The sequence below is a fragment of the Pelodiscus sinensis genome, chromosome 5 (genome assembly GCF_049634645.1).
Source record: "Pelodiscus sinensis isolate JC-2024 chromosome 5, ASM4963464v1, whole genome shotgun sequence".
Lineage (NCBI taxonomy): Eukaryota > Metazoa > Chordata > Testudines > Trionychidae > Pelodiscus > Pelodiscus sinensis.
The window spans coordinates 52,546,596-52,566,715 of record NC_134715.1 but is presented as its reverse complement, the minus strand read 5'-3'; the positions used below and the strand labels follow the sequence as shown (position 1 = coordinate 52,566,715).

The window sequence follows — 20,120 nt, the reverse complement described above, 5'->3', positions numbered from 1 at the left end:
TGAAGGTGCGTTCTTGAGCAAGTAAATTTACAGTAAAGCGTCGGAACAGGGCTTCTTGCGGAAGAGTTATTCCTCTCCTCACGAGGAATAAACCCTCTTGCGCAAGAGCTCTTCCACAAGAAGGCAGTATAGACAGTCAACAGGGGTTTCTTGTGCAAGAAAGCCATGTGGCTAAAATGGCTATCAGAGCTTTCTTGCACAAGAGAGTGTCCACACTGCCATGGACGCGCTTGCACAAAAGCACATCTCTTCCACAAAAGCACATGGCAGTGTGGAAGCACTCTTGTAGAAAACCTTTTGCACAAGAACTCTTCCGCAAAACAATCCTTGTGCAAGAAGCCTGCAGTGTAGACGTAGCCTAAGGCATGAGTTTCCGAATCATGATTTTCCGAAAATGCTTTTAACGGAAAAGTTTTCCGTTAAAAGCATTTTCGGAAAAGCACGTCTAGATTGGCAGGATGCTTTTCCGCAAAAGCACTTTTTGCGGAAAAGCGTCCGTGGCCAATCTAGACGTGGTTTTCCGCAAAAAAAGCCCCGAACAGTACAGTACTGTGCTGTCTACACTGGCCCTTTTGCGCAAAAGTCTTTTGGAAAAAGACTTTTGCCCGAACGGGAGCAACATAGTATTTCCAGAAAAGCACTGACAATCTTACATGAGAATGTCAGTGCTTTTCCGGAAATTCAAGCAGCCAGTGTAGACAGCTGGCAGGTTTTTCCGGAAAAGCTGCTGATTTTCCAGAAAAACTGGCCAGTCTAGACACAGCCTAAGTGTATAAAAGTGGAAAGTGGCAACTACTATGGACAGCTTGTGAGAAGATTCATAGTATATTATGCTGAAAATCTGATCAAGTGACACTGTGGCTGTTTGTGTTTTTTGATGTCTAACCATGACCAAATCTTAGAGGTAAACAAACCTGAGCATTATGATCTTTACCTTACTTCACCGGTTGCAAGTAAAAGATGGACAGAACTGGAAAAATACAAAATTACCTGTGTTTACATCTAAATGTGTGTAAAGACCCAGAGGAATTTGGAATTTAGAAATTGTATTTTTAGACAGACCAATAACTCAAGAATAACAGTAGGTACTGTAACCTATGAGACTGCAAAAGCATGAAGCAAGAAGCAATTGATTTTGGCAGCAGTCAGATGTGCTTAGAGAAAAAGTATCTTACTGACTATGGACGAGGTCTCAGAGGTTATTTTATTTCATCTTCCTTTAGAGAAAGTGCAGGTGACCTACATTTTAGATTTCCCCCCTTCGCCTACACTGTATTGTGTTTTATTTTATATCAGCATTATAAATGTTCCCTGATTTTTTCCTACATGGATTGGGGTGATAATTGTGGTGGTTTCTGTTTTTATAAACCTTTTATACTGCTTCATCACCTCACATTTTGAAGATAATTGCCCTTATTGAGTCTTTGGCAGGCTGCGGAGCGTAAATTAGAGATAATTGATGATCCAAGTTTTGAATGGCAGCTTACCTTGAATGAATTAGGGCAATGTTAGCATGCAACCTGAGTGTGTTTCCTCATAAAAATGTTTGTTGTGTCTTGAGGAAATTTCAGAATATTCTAGCAGAAATCTTTGTTTGCATAATTCTAAACAGTAAAGTTTGATTTTGTATCGTGTCTTCATGAAATTGTATCCCACTATGCTAAAATGAAGACAGTCAGATGGGCAGCAAGGGAAAACAGTTTTTAGATGAGATTTGAAATGCGACAAAGGCCATACAGCAAAGCTCTTCCAGATTGTAGGAGCTACATGTGAAGAATATCTTGAAGAAACAGAGACAAGACCATGTGAAAGAACTAGGGTTGCGAGGTGTCCGGTTTTCACCCAGACAGTCCCGTATTTGCGGGCTCCATCTGGTAAAAAAAAAACAAAACAGGAAATACCGGACTATTTCCTGTTTCCCTGGGACGGAAGCCCGGCGGGGACAATTTTCCCCTGTTGCATTGGGATGGGAGGGGCACTAGGGGGGCCTGGCTCGGGGGGGGAGGTGCATTGGGGGTTAGTGTGTAGCCCCAAATTGGAGGGAGTGGTGCAACTTTTGCTTAACAACTTTGGTCTCCCTCCCCCTTTTTTTTCCTCAACAGAATTTTTCTCTGTGTTATTTTATTTTATTTTTTTTTTGGGGGGGGGGGGAGAGGAGAAGGTGCTTGGGTTTTTTTGTTAAACCATCTGGCAACCCTAGAAAAAACAGAATGGAGGCCTATGCTAGATCACTGGAGTGACAAACAGAAACAACATTAGCAAGGCAGGCAGGAATACATTTAAGTTAAAACAAGGAGGACAACACTGAAGTGGTGTTTGAAATGAAAGCGGTTCCAGTGGACTGATTAAAACAGGACCATTGAAGGTATGAGAGAAGTCTGTATATGTGGGTACAGGTGGCAATTGTGGAGGCCCCAGAGAAGGGAGCTGTGATAATAGAAGTAAGGGGAAATGAGGGCACAAATGGATTTCAAACATTGGTGTACTCTATTAATGTTGCAAAGAGAGCAAAAGATAGAGCTGCAGCCATAGAGTACGTGAGAAAAAATTGGCTCAGGGATGATGGCAAAGGAATAGGTAGGCCATTCGTCCTGGAAAAGCAGTTGTGTATGAGGCATGTAGGTGACAAAGAGAACAGAAATGGAAATGATATGTGTAAAAAATAGTAAAATTATAAATGAGGGTAGTTGAGTGAGGAGTTAGAGGGGGTTGAGAGCTGAACGTTGTAGGACTCATAGAAAACAGTTGTATAGTGGAGAGATGGGATCAGCATCTGGAAAAGTCAGGTAGGGTTTAGAATAGATGAAAGAAACCTTTCCATAGCTATTCAAGAGGGAGAGGTGATGGTCCAAAGTGTTAAAAAATGTGCTGAGACAAAAGGAGGAAGAGTCTTCACCAGAAGGATTAAGGCCATTAACAATGTGAAAGGAAATAATGTATGTCCCATGGCTAGAATACAACCCAGTAGGCTGCTGTGTGAAAGGCATTTAGAGAGAAATGACTGAGAGCTCCTTTTCCAAGAATTTTGCAGAGAAGGGAAAGGCTTAGAAATAAAATTAGGTGATAGGGGATCAGAGGCATAAGAGGGATTTTTTAGCTAGCATGGCTAAAATAGAAATACAAGTCGTACCCATTGTTCCAAGTGGGTTTGTACAGCCCTCCTTGCCATAGCTTTATTGGAGCTAACATGAACACAAGGGCAGTTCCAGAAAAGGATGCAGATGAGACAAGTCGGAATTGCAAATGAAGCGGGGGATTTAAATATCCCCCGCTTCATTTGTATAAATATGGCTGCCTCTTTTTTCCGGCTCGGGGCTTTGCCGGAGAAAAGCGCCAGTCTAGACGGGATCTTTCGGAAAATAAACCCTTTTCTGAAAGGTTCCTTATTCCTGATTTTAAGAGGAATAAGGGACCTTTCCGAAAGTTCCCGTCTAGACTGGCGCTTTTCTTTGGCAAAGCCCCGAGCCGGAAAAAAGCGGCAGCCATATTTATACAAATGAAGCGGGGGATATTTAAATCCCCCGCTTCATTTGCAATTCCGACTTGTCTCATCTGCATCACTTTTCCGGAAAAGGGGTGCAGTGTAGACACAGCCAAGGGGCAATCACTGCAGTGTAGACATACCCTAAGGCTGTGTCTACATTGGCATGATTTTGTGCAAAAGTGGCTGCTTTTGTGCAAAAACTTGCTGCCTGTCTACACTGGCGGGAAGTTCTTGCACAAGAACACTGATGTTCTAGTGTGTGAAATCAGGGCTTCTTGCACAAGAACTATGATGCTCCCACTCAGGAATAAGCCCTCTTGCGCAAGAGGCCAGTGTAGACAGGAAACATGAATTTCTTGCGCAAGAAAGCCTGATGGTTGAAATGGCCATCGGAGCTTTCGTGCACAGGAGAGCGTCTACACTGGTATGAATGCTCTTGCACAGAAGCACATCCCTTGCGCAAAGACACACACCAGTGTAGATGCTCTCTTACACAAATACTCTAATGCAAAAACTCTTGCGCTAAAGAGTATCTGCGCAAAATCTTGCCAATGTAGACGTAGCCTTAATGAAGGAGTAGAGATCAAGAGAATAGAGTGTATTGGAAACCTCCATTCATGTTGAACTGTGTCACATCATAATACATTCTTTCAGTCACTGTGGCATTGATGATGTCAGAATACAAAGAAAGTCCACTATACCAAAACTCTCAAAGCGATTTATCATTATGTGTTCCTTCTGATTACTGATACAGTTTGGGTGACAGGCTGTTTTCAAAGAAAACAGGTCTCCTTCAGTAGCATGCTTTTGAGCATTATTACAGAGCATTGTCAGATTATATTTAAGCTTTTAATATATTAGCACACATTCATATGTGTATATGTACACATGCATATATGCCATAAAGACAAAAGCACAGAAAATACATAAAGTAATTTACAGGACATTTTAATATGCACGGTGTATGTAAACATTTGAGAAATTGTGCAGTGGAAGTCACTGGAGTAATTTAATATTTTGAGTTTGTTGGCAGGCTCTCATTTTCCATTTGAAACACAACTGGATGTTAAGAACTGCATTGTGTAGCTATGGCTATTGCCTTTCAGTTTGGCAAAACAGATACTATAAATCTTAGGGAAGATTTTTGCAGCAGGCACATTATATATGATGGAGCTATATTTCATTCCTCTATTTAGTACATTTGCTGAGTGGGTAGCATTTTAACAGCCAGACGATGCTTTTCAAGCCATGTAACCAAAAAGTTGACAATAATGAAGAGAAAGTTTTATCACGTTTACATATATGCAAGCAATAATTTCTATACATTATATTGTCAACTGCATTTATATGGTTAATAACCCCAATAAAACATCAAACTCATTTTAAAAGTTTGAACTTTGTAAGCGTCACACTCTCTCACACACACACACACACACACACACACACACACACACACACACACTTCAGACTATATATATGCATAACTCCTATGGACTCCAACAGGAGTTTTGCCTTCACTTGCACTGTAACTTCAGGTCACAATTTGTAAGTAGTATTGCTGAAATTTAGTGACTATCTTCCGAGAATAGTTTCAGTTTATTGTGTTTCATTGATAATGCCACACACCACTTCAATTAAAAACCTAAGCAGATAAACAGGCCTAGGAGTTAAATATGACTGGCTAATTATAAATGTGATTCAAGATTCCTTTTTACAAATGTTTGCTCTTTTGCTGATATAGAAAAATATGTGTGTCTATGTAAAGGGTGTTAGAATAAATAGCACATTATAATACCTTATAGCACAGACTGATGCCGAAAGTAAGTGCCAAACGTTGGTGCTATTTTTAGATGGGCTATTCCTATCTTTGAATAGTGAAATGCTAATTTTCCAGCTAATGGATTGTCTCATTTTGCAAAATTAAGTAAATAAAATACTGGTGTGGACTGACATTTCCAAATAAAAGTTTTTGAAATTCATGCTAAACATGCTTTTATACAGAATATATTAATCACTTGCTTAAATGTTTCCTTTTAAGAAAGTGGCAAAAGGACAGAGATAAACTATAACCTCACAGATTCCACATTTGACATATTCTGAAAATCCCATGGTGACTAATTCTAATCAGCCATCAAGTAAAAAGATCTCTGGGTACCAGGTATACACTGGGCAGTTCTTGATTGGGTCAAAGATTGCAAACACTCTGCATAGTGCTGAGTCTTGCATTTTTCATAAGATGATGAATGTAATTTTCATTAACACGATCAAGAAGATCCACAGATTTGCAGTTCTTTAAATTCATAGTCATGAAATCACCTCTGAAATCAGGTAGAAGGGCAAAGAACTTCTGAATGAAGTACATTTTGTGGAACACTCTGTGGATGTCCTGTTTAAACCGCTTTCATGTGACATTTTTCCTCCTGAATTCTGAAGTAGTCTCAGTGTCCTTCAGTATCAGTTTATGCTGTCCTTATGGCTGCTTCGATCTGTATTGTGGTTATTTAGTTCTTGGTTTTTCCACTGAATGCTTGTTCCATTCATTGGTACTGAAGTCGTTAGACTTTTGGATTGGTAACAGCAACAGCAGAGACATGACTGAAAGAAAAAGCGTTCCATATAACATAAATTGCAACTCTCTGTGGAACCATATTCTGCCTTCTGACATGTGTATGGGTCTCCAAGTAAAAAAGTGGGACCTGCCCATCTTTGTGCTACAGAATTAGGATCTGACCCTATTCTTATTTAGGCAACATTTTCACTTTAGTGAATGGGAATTTTGCCTGAGGAAGGCATGTAAGTGGAGATCCCTTCCCACCACACTTCTCAAGTATAATGCATTGTGTGATACATTCTCCATTACAGTAGATTGTCCTTTCCTGTCCTGGAAACTAGGACAGTGATCCAAGACAAGTACTAGTACTAAGAGAGTGGTGAGGGTGGAGTTGACCTTCCTGCAACTCTTACATCATTATCCTCTTTCCCTCCTCCTTTCCTTCCATCCTTTCTAAGAAGCACAATGGTTCAAAAGAGAGGAAGAGCAGGAGCAAACATTTTTTTTAATGCTAGGGGAATGGTGAGGATGTTGATTCAAGCCTATGCTGCTGGACTCTGCTCAGGCTGTGAGACTCCATGACCACTTGAAATGTGCAGGGGCACAATCTGCTCCCTCAGACTCTTCCCCCCCCCCCCCCCCACGGAAAACAAAGTTGGATCCCAGCAACTGGGATTCCTGACTCTTCTCCAGAGAGGAAAGGGAAGGGAGGACTGGGATTCCAGCCAGATTAGTGTCCCCTCTGGGAGGCAGCAGCAAAAAAGCTTTGCCAATAGGCAGAACTAGACTAAGTTAACTCTATTGTGTATTTGTGGGCTAGAATGTAAAATAACTGTATTGGTACTGCGGTAAGGTGATAACATGGGAGAGTATCTTGAATGTATTGTTTTTGGTATGGGAGATATGGGGTGCAGTATGGGGGCGGGGGGAGAAGCATAAATTAATTGTATGACAAGAGACAGGGCTGGCCTGTGCTAATTGTACTGGGGCTGGCAGAGAGGCAGAATTAATTATATTAGAAGCAGCCTGGCTAGGTTAAACTCTATTTCCAGCCCCATTTCTCAAGGTGTCCAATGAGAGGTCCAGGCAAAGATCCTTTCCATAAATTCACCAGTTTCCAAGCACCCTGGGCAGGGATCAAGCCCCCTGCAATCTGTAATAGATTGCAAACCTGGTTTTATTTTATTCACATAGTGTGAAACTATCCTAAAAAAAAAAATCTCCAAATTAGTTCATGTTGTGCTGAACACAACAGAGGTGTTCCACATCAAAACCATTAGTCACGTGATTCATTGACCTGTGCCACACATTGGTAGCTTTGCTTTCCTTTCTTTACATATCTTTCTAACAATAGCTAAGGAAATGATACATATTTTGAAGGATGAGTTGGTTTCATAGCCTCCCCCAACCACTTCTTTCTATTCTGTTCTTAACTCTCCTCTCTCACTTTACTACTATTGTTCTGAATGTGTCATTAAGGAAGCACCAACAACAGCAATGTAGAGGCACAACGTGATAACTAAAGGCCAGAAGCTGATACTGGGAGAAAAATGATCAAATGAATTCCACTCCATATACAGTCATCTAGTGGGTAGACAGTACTTAAGATGTTTCACTGAATGTTTGCCTTGGTCTACTTTGTCAAAATTCTATTTTATTGGTTTAGTGTCTACCCTGTATGTATAGTTTCAGCTCTCATTCTGGTATGTGCTATGTGACCTGCTAATAAAATTAGATAAACTTCATATCCTTATATGCTTATCCTTAAACTTAATGATAAATATAGATATTTATCAAGTACTTTAATACGGCATGTCTGTGGGACATCTACCTAAAAATGTCTCATTTCAGAAATCTTACCTGGAAACAGTTTTTGAACTTCTTGCTGACAAAATAGAGAGCTATAGGGTTTATACAAGAGTTCATGGTTGCCAGGTTAATGCTGATGTAATCCAGTGGCAACAAGAAACTAGGCAACAAAAAAAGAGAAAATAATTACAACTCTTCACACATTCTAAGTGCATAAACATCACACATGGATAATTTTCTCTGATGCAAATGCCAGTTTTCTGTAATTAGAAAAGGCCAGTCTGAAATAACTAGTCAGACACTCCAGTTTGGAAAAATGAGAAGAAGGTGAATATAATGGCAATGAGCCAAATTCTGCTTTATCATTTAATCTCATTGAAATAGAAGCCCCTAAAGCTGAAGGATACAGCGGAAAGATCATAAAATGGAGGACTCAGCACATACAGTCTTCTAGTGTCTGGCTCTGACTGGTTAAATTACCAGTTCTCACAGTTGCATGCTTAATCACATTAAACCTCCAATAACATATCACCCTATCTTTTTTTCATTCTAAATGGGTTGAAGTAAGAAGTTGCAGTACCTGAGCAATTCACATCTGTTAGGGTCCCTTTCATTGTACACCATTTTCTTCAAAATTCGGCTCAAATGGAGAGGGAACCAGCAAAGGGCAAAAATCACTACCAGGCAGAAAACTGTCTTAGCAACTTCTCGACGCTAAGGAAAAAAAGCAAATAAAAAGATATTTGATATATATCAGTCACATTGCTATGTCAGGGCAGGGAAGTGACAGTCACACAAAAGTAGTCACACTAGATAAAAACATACTCTTAAGATTTCTCTTACCTAATTCTGCAATCTTTGTTCATGCAAAACTCATGATTACTATGACAACTATTACATTCATTGGGAATTTTGCATGAGCAAAGACTGCAGGCTCAGATTGTTTCACTTGACTCTTATCAATGCAGACATCATACCCAACAGGTGTGGGCTAGTGAAAGGAATTGTGTGTGGGGTTGAGAATAGAGGTGTTGCCTCTGCAGTTGCCATTAGAATATAACATGCACGGTAAGCCTCTGTTGTTACAATTTTCAGCCACATAACTTTAGTTAATCTCCAAATATGACTTAATCTTATTATAGCTTCTTTCTTGTAATAGCAGTTACATCAGGTCTTATATTATGATAACTGATTTCTGTCCCAAGCAATTTCTGTCCCAAGCATGGCTACAGCCAAGAGCACAATTAAGTGTTAATGTGGAAGGGGCGAAAGTGAGAGCAAAAATGGAAAGTAACCCACATTTTTATAAACTGAGGCACAAATACACCTTGGCTAGGCTTTGGGAGTCATGGGGTGGGAGAAATTTTCTGTACCAGTATCTCCTTTGGCCCACCTGACTATGGCTCTGCACCCTTTCAAGCACAGTTGTGAAGGGTGCTCATACAGAGTCCACTTTGTATTATGAAGGGGTATACACAGTGGGACTCACTCTTATGTACAGAGATTACACAGGGGTTCAGCCTTTAGAGGGTTATTCGCAGCTGGGGACAAAGAGATAGGATTGAAGGGCATGAGGTAGCACTTGCAGCTTCCTCTCAGACCATAGATGCAGAGTTTTAAAAAGGCAGCCCAGAAAAAAAGCTGCAAACCAAATAAAGTAAGATCTGTGACTGACTTTGCACAATAATCAGTGTTTACATTAGACTTCCTTTGCCATTCAGGGTTGCAATGATGGGAGCATTAGTGTAAACAAGCCCTTGGTGTTTTTATCATTTATCTTAAACTATTCAGAGCAGGACAAGATAAGAGTTTGGTAAAAATGCTGATGGTGGCCTAAACCTTGTGTTCTCACTGTTTCTGCCATGAGTGCACCAAAGGGAGATTTCCCAAAAAAGTCTAGTACAGACGAAGTCAAAGTGTTTATAACCAGGATGCAATACCTCTTTCTTTAGCTCTTTTCAGGAAATATACAATATTTAGCTGTAACTAAAGCATGAAGGACCAGCAGAGCCTTACGTTTAATGGTAAAAATTCACAAAACAAAGCTTTATAGCAGGATTCTAGGGAATTTAGCCAGTACAGATTTAAGGGTAAAGAGCAAGGCTGTCAGACTTTCATAGAAAAGGAAATAAACTCTGGTTAGTCTCTTGAACATGCAGTCTCCGGTATCTGCCCATTCTATAAATTACTCTTATGTTCTGGGTTTGGTTGAATACCTCAAGGTCAAAAGTCATCTATTGCCTCATTTTCTAGTCCTGGAATTTATTTTATTAAAACATGTTTTGAAGTGTTTATAAACCAACTTTCAGACACAGCAGCACAGTTTTCCAGACCGTGGCTTTCCTAATATTTACCTGCTTAAGATGTTCGCTGAGGGCAATTCTCAGGTTGCTGTTCCTTCTGTTTAACATTTCACAAGTCATTAATGTGTAAAAGACAGCAGTGCATGCTAGTGGCACACAGAAATAAAATCCAAACAGCCACCAGTCCTTGACATTTTTGTAAAACTGAAGATGAGAGAGAGGGGAAAAAAAGGAGGATGAATTTTTTTCTAATGCAGTGCAATAGACAACAGAAATATAAGTGAAAGAGTGGTGGTTGATAGCAGTTTTTCTGAGCCTATTAACTGCAGTGAACTTGATGCATTCTTGTACCTTCTAGAGTGTTTGTGATGGAGTGGAATTCTGACAGTTTGCACAAGATTCTTTCTGAGGCACCATCAAGGCATTTCCCAGGGAACAAGATAAATATATCTAAAAATTACTCCTGACTTACCAGATGTTAATTAGCTCCAAGTTTTAAAAGGTTAGAATTAGCAATAAACCTGTATTGTAATCTCTGTGTGACTGAACTCACCTGTTATGACTAAATGGAAAAGTTATAAGGTATTCTTTTACCAGGGATTGTGTATTATTCCCTTGATTACCATGCTATTTTTTTATATCTAATGTAGAGGAATCGTGGAGATGACCTTTAGAGACAAAACAGACATTTGGTTGTAGTATAAACATTCCATTTTCCCTGGGGAAAACCTGTCTATAACTTTGTTACAATCTGTCTCAAGTCAGAAATTGCTGCTTGAGTAAGTGCTTGCTGGGTATTTATAGTCATTCATGCAAATCAGCGCTCAACACTTACCACACAACTGATTTGCCGTATTGAAACAAACTGCAGGTTGACTCCTAAATCCCAATTCCACAGCCCCCAAAATGCATATTAAACCTCTAGGATAACAAGTCTTCATAAGAGCCTTTCTCAACAAAAATAATTTACCTTGTAAGGGTCCGTAAATGTTTTTTATTCCAAAATGGGTAGGTTAAAAATGTCTTGTAAGTGTAATTACCCTCAGCTATCAGTGGATAGATTACTAGTTGGTTTGCTTACGTACTGAGTAGATAGAGGCCACTTAATATGTGCTTGTCTGGAAAATGTGAAGGTTAGGACTAGCTGCTTCCAATGGCTTCAGCTTCTGGTTAGTGTTAACCCTTTACTTGGGGGTGCCTGTTATCTGACTTTCATGGTGGGAAATCAGGCTCACTAATAACCTTCTGGTATTTTCTTATTTAATTTTAAACTACTGGTAGAGATTTAGGAGCCATATTATATTTGACAGCGCATTTACAATTTTATTCCTCTGTTGGCAGCTATATTTTCAAACTGGAAGACATGCTGTATTCTATTTTCCTTTTTTAAAGAAGAGCTGTTTTAATTACCACATTGTCTATTGAAATATGCTATTTTAAAGACTTCCTGTCTATAGATTATTAGTTGGTGTGTTGGATGTGTCTCTCATACTCTTTCACCTCGCTACTTTATTCCTAATGAATCTGATCTTACTTGTAGCCTCACAGCTCCCACACCAAAATATCATGTTAATAATGGAGGATTATGTGACTCCTAACTACTGTAGAAAGAAGTCAAGAGGACTGAGATCTTATTTATGTTTGATTCTGAAGAGGAACAAAATTAAAGCTATACTGCAGATAAATTGACCTGCATTTAATGAGGCTGATTTTTCATGAACTCTACCAATAAAGCCATAGATTACATGAGAGAAGCATAAGTTATACTAAGATAAAGCTTTCACTCAGGACAGGTAGAATGAATGGAGGGACCACTGATCAGAGGCCTGACTCTGAAACCTTTATGCATATTGACTATTATACCAATATTCAGACTGAAGCCTGTGGGACTGTTAGTAAGAAGGTACTACTCAGATAAGTTTTTCAGGACTGAATCGAATAGGACCTCTCCTCTAGAATGATTTTCAGTTTTAAGTAGGGTTTTAAAGCTCAGTGCACCCAGTTTCCAATGGATTTTCCCACTAGCTGGGATATAAACATTGGTGAACTTACTCCTCCTCCTGTGGTAAAGTCCAGAGCTGAGAGGTGGTATTGTGAGGGAGGAGTAAAGGAGATAGTTGAGGAGGAAATCTCAGGGGAACAACTTTACGTTCTAGATGGGACCTCATAGGAGCACACCTAGAAAAGCTGCTCAGGACATATGATGAATCAGCACACATCCTTCATGCACTGGCCAAAGCCCCTTCCTCATCTGACTTTCTGAATTGTGTTGATTGGTTCTTTTCTCGTTGCCATCATGTGGAGGAGGGGATTGTGAGCTCTTTCCATAGCTGTATTTTCTATGGGCAGAAATTCCACCATGAGGGATGCACAGCCTGGCTTCTGGTAGCAGAAACCCAAAAGAAAGGCAAGCCTCACATTCTGAAATATTTTCGCTGCTTGGGCTGGGCAGGTGTAGATTTCCATTTGACACCATTGTTGGCAGAGAGACAAGGACTGAGGAGACAGAGGGAGAATTATTTCCCCTGCTACAGGATGTTCCTCCAGATCATTCTTGAAACATCTTGGTGTGGGAATGTAAGGAAACTTCTGTGCTATTATCCATTGTGGACTTGTTCTGTACTCAAAAGAAACACCTCACTTTCTACAGTTTCCTATCAAGGACCTCTCACAAGCACTATATGAGTGTGATAACAAAAACTTCAAATGAACAACCCCCATACAACCTGACCAACATGTAGGCTCTGTATGAAGCATTTACTTGGTGACATGTCCCAAGTAATAAAACCCACAGCAAGATGTCTGTAAATGATTAATTAAAGAATCTGAACTGCAAGAAACTTACATCAAAGTGCCAAACTGGGCTGATTTAAGAGAAATAGGCATCCTTTTGTTTGCCTTGTAACTCCACATGGAACTAGTTTTCTACAGGAAATGTGCATTTTAAACATGTTTCCTAATGCACTCAGCCTCCTGGGATTCATGTCCTAGCATGAGTCTTTCAAGTCTTTCAAAGGATAATTCTTTAAGGTCAGATTTACTTTTATTAGCTGCAGCTGAATGTGGGGATTCATGACTAAAAATTAATATATTTATGTATGATTCCCAGATTTTAGTAGATAAATACAACTTTGTTTCACTCTTCAGTTCAACATCTTGCAAGTGTCTGTATTCTAAATGGCTTATTGCAAAAGAAGGAACTTTGATTACTTTAATGTTATACACACCGTTATAAACTTGTTTGTATTGTTGAGCATGCAGGTAACAATCTGTTCATCTTTGTATTTGAAAGGTACCATGACAAAACCAATTGCTTCCGGAATAGCCAATATAAAGGAGAGAATCCAAATGGAGAAGATTTCAATAGCAGTAATCATGGGGATACCAATTCCCTGAACACGACTCCAGGAGGCAACTGCTCTGTACCTAAAATAAAGAGATAAACATGATATTTCAGCCATTGGCCTATTTTATTTTTAAAATCTATAGCTCTTGGGTTGTTTTAACATGGCAGGGATAGTTCTAGATTCTTTGAACTCCCTTGAGAGATAATCTTAGATCTATGTTACCTGTGTAATGACAGAAGATCTCACTCATCCAGGAAACCTACCCCCCATAGGCCACCAGCAACATTGCATAGCAGATCAGGAGGCTGGTGGCAAACTGATAGATGCAAATGCTTATACCTGGCATCACCATATCTGCAGGTAGTTAAATAAATGTTTTATATCCAGGGTAGGGTAGAGTTGTCCATTTTCATAGACTAAAATACTGACCAAAACAAAACCAAAAAACCTCTCAAAATCCAAGCAGGAAAATACCTGTGGTTTTGGGGTTTTTTTTACTCTGCTTAAAGTGCCATCTTTCATGTATTTTAAATGTTAAGTTACTGGGCTTTATAGAATGGGATAATTTCTATCCTGGTCTCAGAATACAAATAGCTGGGGTGAGCATTAGTGCTATTGGCAGTATGTCAATTCAGTCTCAGTACCCACATCATTTTTCCTGTGAGAAACTGAAGCAGAGGGTAACAGAGTCTGAAAATAAATCCATGCTAAAAACTACACTTTTCCCTATAACTTAATCCATTTTTAAAAAGGTTATTTTTCAGCAACAGGCCGTGGTTCTCCAGCAGCAACAATTCACATGTACTTAGCCTTTGTAACAGGTTAGCAATGTCAAAAGCTGGACTTCAGCAAACAGTATATTGTCCCCATAATAATCTGGAGTGGCCTGGTGGGTAGATTTCTTTAATCTAAACAGTTCCATTTTTGCAAACTATTTATGCTTTGTTTGTTTGTTTTTCTTCCCAAAACAGTAATAAATAAATATAAAATAATAATTCCAGGCGGGGAAGTATAGGTTTATTATATTGTCTGTTGAAGAAGCTTTTTCTGAAGTTTGGGAAACAAAATAGGCATCCTAGAAATACAGTACTGTCCTTCTCCTTATGCCATAACTTGGGGTATACACCACTGAAACAGTAAAAATTCCATGTGTGTCATTATAGGGCTTGTGGAAGTTCCATTAATGAGATGGTGGACTGATGAATTTGTCTCTTGCAGTAATAATTGGAGTTAATTGAATCGATGGATGCAGGATTGGGTCCTTACTTGCTGAGGAAAACTCTGTTCTGCTGTCTAATAGAATAATAATGGAGAATACAAAAGTGGAAGATGCAAAGTGGCCAGTAGAGTATTTAGACTAGAATCTCTCTCTCTCTCTCTGGTGTATATACAGGGTCAATGGTTGCTTTATACGTAAGCTCTTCAAGATATTAAAACACATTCTATTTACAATCAGATAATTTTTTTCTCTTTTTCTGAATTTGGTGTTCTTTCTATTCTTTGAAAAACAGCATTGCCTTTCTGTTGAATTCTTAGCTTTCTTACAGTGGCGTGGGAACATTTTTAATAGTGGGGGTAAGGGTGCTGAAATCCACACCCTTTAGCCGGGTCCACCCCCCCAGCTGAAGCTGGGAGCAAAGCCTTGGCATGTGGAGCTGGTAGCAGAGCCCCATGGGGCATAAGGACAACAGCAGAGCCTCTGACACATGGCCAACACTTGGGACCCTGGCACGTGGGGCCAGCAGCAAAGCCCCAAGTGCACAGGGTGACAGCTGAAACCTAGTTCCCATGCCTGTGCTTTCCTATTATGTTGTTTACCCACTTGCTTGGTCCTATATCACAATGTTTAACCCTTCATGTCCTTTTCCGAATCTCTCTGCTTCCTTTATTCAGTCTTATGGCTACGTCTAGACTGCAGGCTAATTTCAGAAGAAGCTTTTCCAGAAAATCTTCTTTTGAAAGAGTGTCCCCACAGCAAAAGGGCATAGAAAAAACAATCTGCTTTTTCAAGAGATAGCGTCCAATCAATGTGGACACTAGTTTGCATTTAAGCTGTGATTAGTATGGATGGAGTGGCCACTAGGGCACCTGTGCTTTTTCTTCGAAACCTCTTCTTCCAAAATAAAACCCTCTTCCCCAGCCACACATGCCTTTTTTCGAAAGAGCTTTTTCAGAAAGTCTTCTTCCTCATACAAAGAGGTTTACCACTGTCAGAAAAACCCCTGCGTTATTTCAACTTTCTGCCGAAAGAACGCAATTGCAGTGTGGACGTAAGTGTAATTTTTCGGGAAAAACTGCAGTGTAGACATACCCTAAGGGTACGTCTAGACTACATGCCTCTGGCGACAGAGGCATGTAGATTAGGCTACCGGACATAGTAAAATTAAGTGACGATTTAAATAATCACCGCTTCATTTAAATTTACATGGCTGCCGCGCTGAGCCGACAAACAGCTGATCAGCTGTTTGTCGGCTCAGCGTGATAGTCTGGACGCTCCCCTGCCGACATCAAAGGTATTGGTTGACCACCCAGGTAAACCTCATCCCAGAAGTCAGCCAAGAGCCACGGCAAGAGGCGAAGGGGGGCGGGGCGGTGACGTACGTGGCCAGGCCCCACCCCTAGCCATGTGCACTCGGCTGACTTCTGCGCTGCTCAGTTGGGCCGCCACGGGGAAGCAAGTGGCACAAGCGGCCGTTTGGGCCCCGTGCTCCACACGCAGCACAGGGGCTGGCCTCATGTCCCTGGCTGGGGCTGCAGTCCCAGGGGCTCGCCCTGTTGCCTCTGGTCCTGTTGTGCCAGCCCTGCTACCACCAGGGCTGTGCTCTCCACACCAGCCCAGCCCCAGAACCTGGCCAGTTGGGGCTCTCTGGTTGTGCAATATCCATGGTCCTGCCAGACCATGGATGTTGCTGGACCAGATAGTCCCAGATTTCAGAGGGTCAACCTGGATTCCAGTTTCGGTCTCACTAATACTAAATATAGAGGTAAAATCACCTACCTCATTACTCTACTCCTCTGTTTATATAGATGGTAATAAACATTATGTAATCATCACAAGTGTAGTTAAATCCTGTAGTTAAATACTATAAGTACTACCACCCCCATGTTACAGAAGGGGAAGCTAAGCAGAAAAGATAAGTGATTTGACCAAGGGCAAAGAAGGAGTTAGTCAGAATCAGACTTTGAATACAAATATTCCCTTGCTCTCAATCCTGTGCTTACTCCACCAGATCACACTGGTTCTCCTGCTATTGATCTCTTCTTTGTGAAAAGAGACCACCATGGCTTCTCACTAGAAGAGCCAGCTCAGCTGCAGCCAGCTGGGTGATGGTTGGAAGGATCTTTATGGCAACCATTAAGTCCTGTGGTTTATTGGCATAACCTTGCCCCTCTGCATAGAGCCTGAAAACTGGGCTACTAGATCAAAACAAGTAACCTGGAGTTAGTGTTCCACACACTACAGTATGCAGTAAAGGCTAAAAAAGTCCTTCTGCATAGAGGAAAAAATCCTTAATTTCACTCTTTATCTTCAGATCATTGTTTGGGACAAGGCAAGAGTAAAAGCACAGTGGGGACAACCGCCCTGAGTGACCTAAATTTTGGTAATATAGGTAGTACTGAAGACATAGCTTTAGTTACAGTCAGACAGACTCAAGCTGTAGTCATCACCATGAATCAGAGTTTAAAAAGGCCTGACAGGGATTTGCAAGAAATGTGTGTTCCCTTTTGAAGGACAAACATGTGGCACTGTCTGCCAGCCTCTAAAAGCCCTCTCCACATGTGAGCAGCATTGTTCCCCCTGGGCATAAACAGTTAAACTTTAGTACACCACTTATGCTGGCCCGTTTCTGTTTAGACATGGGTAATGGGTAGGTTTACATAATAGACAAAGCTAGGGAAAATTCTTGTAAACATTAAAACTTTTCAGGGTTAACATCCCTGAAGGTGATTAGAAGTGCAATAGTGACCAAAGATGTGGAACATGGGCTCTTTTCTCATTAAGTTCTGCCATTTGAAATCATGGAGGCATGTGTAATTGACACCAACTGTGGGGCTGGAGGCATAAAACAAAGCTGTTTTATAAATGGCCATGTATAACTTTTCCTGATATTTGATTACGTATTGCTCTGGAGAAGCAGTTCTAAAAGCAGCGACACTTTGTCTTTACCTCCCTTTCAGAGAGAATTTTGCTGGAGTTTGAATCAATGTTCAGGCTTCTTCTCCAGTAAGATCTCAGATTTATTTTGTATTTTAAAAAGGCTTTTAATATGACAAAGGAGGTCCAAGGGTTTTTTTTAGCTTGTTACTTTTAAAAATAAATACAGTTTTTGTTTTGGTAATTTACAGTGCTAATTGCTTATATTTTACTGGAATACATCCATTTAGCGTGCTATGTGGTTTCAACAATTCCAGAGTTCTTTCTGCTGCTAACCCTGGTTTGGAAGTTCATAACAAACAACCTCTTGATTTGTTTTTACATATACATTTATTTTGGATGACAAAAGATGTCCAATAATCTCTGATAACAATATACTAATAGCTGTCATTAATACTGTTATTATACCGCAATCCACGCTTTTGTGCTTTGCATATGATCATTAATTAATTAATTTGGCAATAATAAATGAAGCCTTTTCTTATGTAAGTCATGCTTATTTTAATTATTCCCTGCTTTATCAAGTCCTAGTTGAAAATATAGATAACTTTGATTCATAATTTGACCACATATATAAGAAATGACATTATGTTAATGTAACAATGCCAGGCGTAAAGCAGCACCTCAAAAAATAATGTTGGTTTCGTTTTGCAACATGGAAAACAAGATGCACAATAAAAAATTACATAATCCACAATTGACATAGTAGTATCTGTCTTTGAAAGGGAGCTTAACATAGTGCTTTAATTCCTATTTATTTAATTGAACACCAAAACTGGGGGAAAAAATCCTATAAAACTCCATCCAAATACTCAATCTGAGCACTGGAAAAATAATTTTATCTCCCAAATGATGTGGGAATGATACTTGCTTCAGAGTAAAACTTTTTGAAGTCGAAATGTGAGATCGTGAGAGAGTGCTCCAAGGAACAGCTCCTATATCAACACCATATGTGGAATGTATAGTCTATGGGCCAAATTCTGAGTACTGTGTTCCCATTAGGCCCTATGCTACTCTCACTAATACTGCTGTAAATTGTGAGTAACTCCACTGCAGTCAGTTATTACTGATATAATATTTTACAAACATTAACTAATTAATCACTCCAAGAACCCTATTCTTTTTCATTGAAATATAAGAATCTATCTTAGCGTGTTGTTAATTCTCAACATTAGCATTCTTCACCAGGGTATCAATATGCTCATTTTATATCCTTTGCCAAGAGCACATTATGTGGGGGGCAAACAAACATATAGGTGAGATTCAAAAGTAAAACTGGATTAACCCCAGTGATATAAGGAATTGACCCAGAAAGGCTAAGCCCAAATTTTCAAATGAGGGTGTCTAAAGTTAAGTACTTAAAAGTGACCACTAACTTCAACTTCTTTAAAAATCAGACCCCATTTACCTAAGTCAAATGGGACCTGTACTGACATCAGCAGGAGCACTGGATACTTTTTGAGTGAATCCCTAAAAATAAGGACACTTTTATTTAGGGGCCTTTATATGGATTTAGGTGCTTTAGGGACCCAGGTTTGAAAATTTGGGCAAGAGACATTTGTCCATGGCCACAAAGGAAGTGTCAGCCAGGGTTAGAATCTGGGGATTGCTTGATTCTAGTGTTGTACTTTCAGATCACTTCCCACAATAACTTTAGCAAGTTATTTGTCCTTTGAAGGGAAAAATGGGATTCTAGTTCAGGCATTTTTTTAAAACAATCCTGTAAATTGCCATACAACAAATCTTATATATTTTTGAGAGTATGTACAATAAGCAGACCAGTGGCATAGCCACACCATTCAGTGTTCTCAGTTTTAGAACAGTTACAAGTGAAAGGTCTCAGAGAACAGTGCCCAACAAAAGGATAAGAAATACTATACCTGTCCACACTAAGGGCACAGAGATTGAGGACTGTGATTCCCACTGATGCCTTCTGTATAAAGGGGAGGAATTTGCAAAGAAACAGCCCGAAATCAGAATCCCCAAAGGGCCACCGCTGAGCAAGAAGCTAAAGAAAGGACATAAGACAATCAGAAACTTTGAATTGCAATGTAGACAGCGAATACGTAACAGACGGTAGTAATGACCTGTCTTCAGACACAGCCCTAATAGCCCAACATTTTTTATGTTTAAGCATTTCTCTTGGTAATGAATGAAGCTGAGAGATAATTCAGACACTGTAGAAACATGAAGGAATTAAGGAGACAGTTTAAACATAAACATTCTGAGGATCCCTTCCTAAAATGTTTCAGTCTCTGTTACTACAAATAATCAAATTCAGCCCTGCCCAGATATAAGTGGGTGCAAAACCCCTTGTGTCTGATTTCACCGGGGCTGAATTTGGCCTAGAGTCTAGTATTCAAGGCATGATGCACTTGAGAGACTAACAAATATATAGGATCATGAGCTGAAGTTGTGGTGGGTGACAATAGAAAGGCTTGTGAGTGTATGCATGACTGACATCAGTATG

At 39.9% G+C, this 20,120-nt stretch overlaps 1 protein-coding gene across 2 annotated transcripts in view; it reads right to left on the bottom strand.

Moving 5' to 3' along the window:
- Nucleotides 1–4,184: 4,184 nt before the first annotated feature.
- The window catches only part of EDNRA (endothelin receptor type A), a 34,358-nt gene continuing 18,422 nt past the window's right edge, over nucleotides 4,185–20,120 (bottom strand). For both annotated transcript variants that reach the window (XM_006133843.4, XM_014578935.3), the window contains exons 3-8: nucleotides 19,531–19,658; nucleotides 13,375–13,573; nucleotides 10,199–10,351; nucleotides 8,425–8,558; nucleotides 7,896–8,004; nucleotides 4,185–6,079 (exon numbers count right to left, since the gene is read on the bottom strand). In XM_006133843.4, coding sequence (XP_006133905.1) covers nucleotides 5,939–6,079; nucleotides 7,896–8,004; nucleotides 8,425–8,558; nucleotides 10,199–10,351; nucleotides 13,375–13,573; nucleotides 19,531–19,658 — 864 coding nt within the window. In that variant the 3' untranslated portion in view covers nucleotides 4,185–5,938. The remainder of the gene's footprint in view (nucleotides 6,080–7,895; nucleotides 8,005–8,424; nucleotides 8,559–10,198; nucleotides 10,352–13,374; nucleotides 13,574–19,530; nucleotides 19,659–20,120) is intronic.